The following is a 7,850-nucleotide window of genomic DNA, read 5'->3' as shown; positions in this document are numbered from 1 at the left end:
CCCGCGTTTTCTGGTTGCTGTTTAGCCAGCATCTAGAAAACGCAGGAAAAGGGTACAGAAACACATGAGGAGCGTGAGGCAACCTCTGAAGGTCGGGAAATGCATGCATCATCAAAACAAAATCCTGTAGTAGTCAGGGGGTGACCATGAGGGAAACAGCCTTGCATAAAAGGCCAAAGACTAGAATTCACAGAAAGAGTTATCAACTTTTTCTCCTGTCTGGAGGGAGTCAACATTTCCTAGAAAATTATGAGTGAGGAAAAGGGTTTGTTGGTTAAAATGTAATGCAATGTTGCTAGATCTCATGATCTATCATCCGCTTCCCCCACCCCCAGTCTTTGATTTGTTTGATCACATGACTAGCCTATATTTTGTTTCCCCCCAAAAAATAAGCAAGTGAGGCAGGATTTCAATGCTCAGAAACAACACAAAGACGATCGGGGGTGCTTTTTATTCTCGCACGCTTCAATGTGGGCCAGGGAGTCTACTTGATCTGGACAAAACAGGCATCTGATCCAGGTCTGAATGTGCAGAACGGGGCTTCAGCTCAGTCGTGAACCGGATCCTCACTTCCATGTCAGGGGGAACGGGGCGCTCGCTCTTCTATGCAGCCGTGCCGGCGTCGAACTGTCTGTAGTGGAAGAGGCTTTTGCAGTCCAGTTTTCCAGAGTGTTCGATGGCTTCCGTGAAGAGCTTTGCCACCTGAAAGCCAGAAGAAGGAGAAATTGAGTGATGATCCCAAAAGACCAACTTATGCTTATCCTGACAGCGTTCAGACTGTCATCATGAGCCTGGGGTCGTGGCTGACAGAGCAGGGCCCAAATTGGCGAGTGGCTGCAGTATGAAAACTGTGGGCCGCCAAAAGCTATTGAGGGCTTTAACAGGGGTCTTCGCCACAGACGGGCTGGAGACGAGGACAGAGATACCTGCAAATTAGTGAGGAGCGAGATGCCTCTGTCCACCGCTGTCCTGCGGATCAGGTAATTGTCGTGGACAAACTGCGTGTTGTGATTGGAGAGATTAATGACCAAGTCTATGCTCCCATCCTTCATGAGCCTGGACATGCAACAAACAAAATGTAAGAATAAAACCGACAACGCTCAGGAAATCAAAACCGACACGTGTTTTTCAATATCCCATCAGCACAGGTATCTTTGTACTCAGTAGGCAATTTTCTCCCTCTTTAAAGTTAGGTCCAAAGGCATTAAAGCACCTTGAAGCTACCTGCTTACAAACCTGATACAGAAATCCAATCTTACAGGAAAACAGTAAGGGACAGAAGCACAGCGGCAGGTTAAAGTAGACTGCAGACGTGCCAAGCTCGCCGGACCTCTTTTTGCCCTCTTTCCAGGCACAAGATTTCACTGCCACTGCCGCCACAACTCATACAGCAGCAGATAAAGCTAATCCACAGGATCGGTGAGTCAGATCCTGCTCAGATAGGCTGGGGAGGGAAGCACTAAAAATGACAGCCACACGAACAGGAGCGGCACACATTCAGCATCGCTCTCAATCCAGCTCTTGATATGATTTTAGTGAACAACATGGAGGGGGAACTTAGCTCCTTGGTAGAATGACCTGCCCGGGTTCAATCCCTGGCAATTCCAATTAAACAAGAGGAGGAGGAGGAGGAGAAGAGGAGGAGGAGGAGTTGGTTTTTTTACCCTGCTTTTCTCTACCTTTAAGGTGTCTCAAAGCGGCTTACAATCTCCTTCCCTTCCTCTCCCCACCACAGACTCCTTGTGAGATAGGTGGGGCTGAGAGAGTTCGGATAGGACTGGCCCCAGGTCACCCAGCAGGCTTCATGTAGGAGTGGGGAAACCAACCCAGTTCACCAGATTAGAGTCCACTGCTCTTAACAACTACACCACGCTGGCTCTCAAGAGCTCAGGTGGCAGGCGTTTCTCACTCGATACCCTGGAGAGGCGTGGCCATCGCTGGCTAGAAGGAACAAAGGTCCAACTCAGGGCACACCAACATCAGGATGCTGCGAAACATGTCAGTTAATTAAGACTCTGGCCCTTCAGCCATCTACCTCCGACAGATGCCTTTCTCTGTTCAAACAAAAGCTTCCCAGGGTATGAGGGTGTTCCAGCTGCCTCCCTGGCATAAATAGCTGCTCATGTGAAGCATGAAAATAAAAGCTTGTGATGAGTCAAGAAGAAGAGTCATAACAATACACAGGTTGGATCTGCCAGGGCTTGGCTCACGCAAGTCGAAGGGTCATCTAAACAGGCAAATGAATCAGCAAGAAGACTGTTTGAAAGAGCTCTTGTGTGCCAAAGAGAAGTTAATTTTCCAGTTGAGACGAGGGCCATTTCTGCAGGGCTGTTTCCCTTGCGGCCACCTTGCCGAATGCTCCGGAGCTTCGTTTTAATTATGCACGCCATCGCCTCACTCTCCCCGCATGTTTCCGCGAGTTTTGCCTGTGTTTTCCGGATGCTATTTTAGCAAGAATCCGGAAAACGTGGGCAAAACATGCAGAAATGCATGGGGAGAGCAAGGTGACCTCTGACGGTTGGGAAAGGCGTGCATAATCAAAACGAAGCCCCGGAGCAGTTGGTGGGGGTGACTGGGAGGGAAACAGCCCTGCATAAATAGCCTAGGGCAAAGTATCTGGCCTGGGACTTTCCCGGATGCCCGAGATGACTTTTCCCCCAAAGTGCCTTCATTGACTGTAAACTAGGTGAAGCGCTTACTGTTTGGCTGAAAGGAGTGTGGGGTTCCGGCTTTCCTGGGATGGCCACACTACGGGAGATGCCGCGATGCCGTTGGCATTGAGCCACTGCGATGTCGCTTCTGTAGCATAAAGCTGCAGAGGGGAGAAAAATCCTTCATTGCATAAATCATCACTAATAACGCTCTGACGCTGGCTTTGTTCTGCAAGGGTCTCATCCATGTGCCTGGCAAAGTCAAGAAAATGCATCACGTTGACTTTTCATTAACAGGTTCAGGCCCCGTACATTGTTCACACCTCCATCAGGGGTGAGAAGCCAGGCTGTCAAAGTACCATGGCGCGGGCCGGTCTCTCTACTGTCCCTGCTGGACTGGGAGCACCAGGTTTTGCAGTGTAAACCACGCTGCCTGCCAGTCTTCAAGCTCATCACCACCGTCACTCTCTTGCAATGATGGAAGTGTACCTATGGTTATCATGTCACTAATAGTTGGCTCTATTAAATTGCAGCTGGATTCCAAAGTGCCCCACCTGGTTCCCCACCACCACCCATTTTTCTGCAAGAGTTCTTTAAGAAGCAGAGGGGAAAACCCAGGTTACTAGCAGCTAGCTAAACCTGATAAAGTTTTTTCTTGACAGCAAACCATTGTTGCCTTTTACCCTTAAACCTGCTTCTCTCTCAACCGCTGAACGTTCAGTGAGCCCACTGAGATCTACACAGCGGGTTTCCAACTGCAGCCACACGGGCCAACTGGGAGGGCTCTGCGCCGGGGGAGGGGCCCAACGGGGCTTTGCTGATGCCAAGTCACAAGGTTGTCTGGGCTGCTCTGGCCTATGTCCAAACCGGGCAAATCAAATCACCTTAAGAGACAAATCTCAGTTCTTGGTGATCTTCAGCAAAAATCACAGGGGCCCCTTCTGTAAGGAGCTTAGATATACATTTATTACACCTATCCTCCTCCCCCAAAAAAACAAAAAGATCAGAGGAATTATGTACCTCCTGTCTTTCTTTCTATTCATCCATCTGTAAATCTATCCATCTATGAATCTATCTATCCATCTGTCTGTCTATGTGTCTGTCTTCTGTCTGTCTGTCTGTCTGTCTATCTATCTATCTATCTATCTATCTATCTATCTATCTATCTATCTATCTATCTATTCCATCCATTTATCTAATCCATCCGTCTGTCTGTCTGAGGAATTATGTACCTCCTGTCTTTCTTTCTATCCATCCATCTGTAAATCTATCCATCTATGAATCTATCTATCCATCTGTCTGTCTATGTGTCTGTCTTCTGTCTGTCTGTCTGTCTGTCTGTCTGTCTGTCTGTCTATCTATCTATCTATCTATCTATCTATCTAATCCATCCGTCTGTCTGTCTGTCTGTCTGTCTGTCTGTCTATCTACCTAATTATCTAGTTTAATATTCTAGCTAGCCTAATATTCTAATAGTCAGGTATAGCCCAATCTGCGGGTATCTAAATCTGCAGCTCAGGCCCATAGTGATACAAAACAGATTTTCCCGCAAACTTGGGGGACTCTCCCCTCCACCGCCCAGTTTGCAGAAAAATCTAAATGCTTTTTTTTAAAAAACGGGGTTTATATCCCCCCCAAAGACAAATGTGTTGTCTGCGTATGAGCAGATGCCGCACCTACCACCTCTTCTTTTTGTGATGGGGGGGAGGGGAGGTGGTCAGGAAGTGTGGTGGTCCTGACGGTATCGCTATTGGTGTATGGGGGGTGCCAGGAACTGCAGCCGTCATGGCAGCGTCACCCTTGGTGGTGTGTGTGTGTGGGGAGGGGAGAAGGCTAAGAAAGGGGAGAGATCCCCCCCAACTATAGTGGGTCTCCACTTGTATATTCTTATATCCACTCTACTCATGTATGTTTTATTCGGCTAGGCCATGACTGCAAACATGGAAGCCAGTGATGAGGAGTTGGAATGGGGAACATCTAGGGTTTCCAGGTCCCTCTTTGCTACTGGTGGGAGGTTTTTGGGGTGGAGCCTGAGGAGGGTGGGGTTTGAGGAGGGGAGGGACTTCAATGTCATAGAGTCCAATGGCCAAGGCGGCCACTTTCTCCAGGGGAACTGATCTCTATCAGCTGGAGATCAGTTGTAATAGCAGGAGATCTCCAGCTAGTACCTGGAGTTTCACACCCCTAGAAACGTCACAAGGTGATGGCCTGATTTCATTGATTAGACAGTGCAGGGGAAGGAAGGCTAGAAGGAGGCGGCGCTGGGGCTGTTGCTTTAATTGTCTCCCCCCTTGGTTCTCTGTCATGTCAGTCTCCGATAAGCAGTCTTTGCACTGCGCATCTTTCTTGCTGCTAAAAGATAAGTTCCAGAGCATCTCCCACGCTGTGTGTGTGTCAACCAGTGATTCCTTTTCACATACAAAGGCAAAAAAAATCCCTGTAAGAGCTTGAAGATCATGCTGCTTTGTTTGTTTTTAATTCCCCCATCTCTCCCTGCTCCCCCCCAGCAGGGACAGCCTCCAAGGTTTCATACATAAAACAGCCTACCTTAAAGCCTCGCTCCTGCAGCCGCCCAGCTTCGTCAAGGAATTGGGGACGGAAGGAACGCTGCAAGAGAAATGAAAGAATCTGGGTTGCAAAGCCAAGGTTGGAGGAATCGACACCCCTCCTTTTGGCAGACCTGTTTGCAGAGTGGATTTTTCATCACGCGCAGTAAAGCTCTGCTATTATAGTTAGGAACGTAGTAAAGCTCCATGTTAGTCTCGGACATCTCCCTCTTCTTGAGAGCGAATGTCACAGAAAGCTATAAAGGGCAGGAGCTTTATTGTGGTTGGCAAGTTATTGTAGATTAACAAGCTTCAGAGCCACCTTTTGCTGTGAATCCGGAGTCTATATCTCACCAATAAGCTGGATTTCCCGAGGTCTTCACACAGCAGGCTGCCACTCAGGGCTTTATAGCCAGGGAATGTGGTTTACTGGGCTACAAACGTCAAAATTCGCAACCAGTGAAACAAAATTTTGCAGTCCAGACAAATTAGGCAAGATGGTCAGGTCTGCATAAACATTTATTCCTCACTAACAACGTCTACTGAATTACTCTGGGGAGGCAGAATTTGGAGTTCTGTTTCCATTTTTGGCCAGAGTCTGGGTGGCAATGGCAAAGCACTCCATTTTGGGAGCATGAGCTTTAGAGAAACAAAGACCCCTTTCATCATTTAGTGGTTACCCAACTTCTGACTAGCCAAGGGTCAGGATTTCATAAAAGCATTTCCCCACCTAGATCTGTGGATGTGATCCTGGTAGAAATCGCACTCACCAGCCATCCTTGAAAGTTTTGTGGTGGAAAATGAATCAATCTACAGCCTCAAGGCCTACAGACCGTGGCCAGAACTTCAGGGAAAGCCACGTCTGGGTTCTCTACGCTAAACAGAAAATACAAATATCCACCATGACGGCCCTGGCAGCTTCCCAGCCGCGAAATCGTTCTGCCTTCTGTCCGGGGGTGCCGGCTCTCGCTACAGCATTACAAACTTCTATCAAACATGTTATTGAGCGCTCGTGACATACGATTTCGCGGCTGGGAAGCTGCCAGGGCCGTCATGGTGGATATTTGTATTTACTGTTTAGCGTAGAGAACACAGACGTGGCTCTCCCATAGAAGTTCTGACCACGGTCTGTAGGCCTTCGAGGCTGCTCAGATTGATTCATTTTCCACCACAAAACTTTCAAGGATGGCTGAGAGTGCGATTTCTACCAGGATCACATCCAACATGTTCTAGGTAATTAGGCTTTGAATACAGGCTCAGACCCTTGGCTGATGTATAACCCATTGATTTTTACAGAGCTGAACCGATTCAGTTAATACTAAAAGTGGCTGAGAATTTCCCCAACCTGCTTCGTGTATCAAATGCAGGATTACAAAGCAGCTCTCTGGCCCCTCAGCTGAACTTGAAAGCAAGTGAGAGTAACTGGAACAATTCCGTTGCAGGGAAACCCAAATTCTACACTTAATTTATTTCTAAAAATATATCCCACACTCTCAACCTGTACAAAGACTGTCTTTGGTCTTTTATGCATGGTTGTTTCACTCGCCGTCACCCCTCCGACAACTTCGGGTTTTTGTTTTGATCATGCATACCGTTTCCGACCGTCAGAGGTTGCCTCCCTCTCCCCCTGCGTTTCCCCACGTTCTGACCATGTTTTCAAATTCGAGATAAAACGGATCTCTGAAAAAGCAGGGGAAATGTGGGGAAACGTAGGGAAAGAGCTCACGAAAGCTCCTGCCCTGCCAGAAATTTTGTTAGTCTTTAAGGTGCTACTGGACTCTTGCTCTTTTCTATTGCCAGCGACAGACTAACACGGCTGCCCCTCGGGTTCTAATCATTGTGTCTCAAAAAGGGTATTCTAGGTGCTGGGAAAGGGATGGAGGAGGCCCACCAAAACGATCAGGAGGTTGGAGCGGTTTCCCTACAAGGAGTTTGGGGCTTTTCAGTTTAGAGAAAAATAAGACTAAGGGGCAGGAGACTTAAGGAATTTTTTATAGCGTGGAGAAAGTGCACAGAGGAAACCTCCCCTGCCCCCCGACAATGCTAGAACCTGTTCTGGGAATCCAATGGAGTTGTGGCCAATAGATTCAGGACCCACAAAATAAAGGTTGTCTTCACACATCGTGTAATTTACTAATGGAATTCACTTCCACAGGCTGTAGTGATAGCTACTGATAAAGATGGCTTTAAAAGGGGATTAGATAGGGTTGCCAGGTCCCTCTTCACCACCGGCGGGAGGTTTTTGGGGTGGAGACTGAGGAGGGTGGGGTTTGGGTTGGGGAGGGACTTCAGTGCCATAGAGTCCAATGGCCAAAGCGGCCATTTTCTCCAGGTGAACTGATCTCTATCGGCTGGAGATCAGTTGTAATAGCAGGAGATCTCCAGCTAGTACCTGGAGGTTGGCAACTCTAGGATTAGACAAACCCATGAAGGACAGTTCCATCCATTGCTACATGAAACCTCCAGATTCAGAGGCACTATCAGTTTGAAAACCAGGTGCTGGAGGAGGGGGCTGAACCTCTTTGCCCTGTCTGTAGGCCTCCCAAGGGCATGCCGGACTAGATAAACCACTGGTCTGATCCAGCATGGCTACTCTTACGTTATTAGAAAAGCAAAAAAAAGGAGGGTCACTCTTTAAAGTAGCACTAGGCCA

The 7,850-nt window shown here is 48.0% G+C and overlaps 1 protein-coding gene across 1 annotated transcript in view; it reads right to left on the bottom strand.

The window, feature by feature from the left end:
* Window positions 1-603: 603 nt before the first annotated feature.
* The window catches only part of CPS1 (carbamoyl-phosphate synthase 1), a 146,973-nt gene continuing 139,726 nt past the window's right edge, over window positions 604-7,850 (bottom strand). The window contains exons 35-38 of the mRNA XM_056861131.1: window positions 5,199-5,258; window positions 2,700-2,812; window positions 927-1,056; window positions 604-702 (exon numbers count right to left, since the gene is read on the bottom strand). Coding sequence (XP_056717109.1) covers window positions 604-702; window positions 927-1,056; window positions 2,700-2,812; window positions 5,199-5,258 — 402 coding nt within the window. The remainder of the gene's footprint in view (window positions 703-926; window positions 1,057-2,699; window positions 2,813-5,198; window positions 5,259-7,850) is intronic.

Source organism: Euleptes europaea, chromosome 15 (assembly GCF_029931775.1).
Source record: "Euleptes europaea isolate rEulEur1 chromosome 15, rEulEur1.hap1, whole genome shotgun sequence".
In the NCBI taxonomy this organism is placed as follows: domain Eukaryota; kingdom Metazoa; phylum Chordata; class Lepidosauria; order Squamata; family Sphaerodactylidae; genus Euleptes; species Euleptes europaea.
Note: the sequence above shows the minus strand (reverse complement) of the source record. Positions and strands in the feature narration are given on the sequence as shown.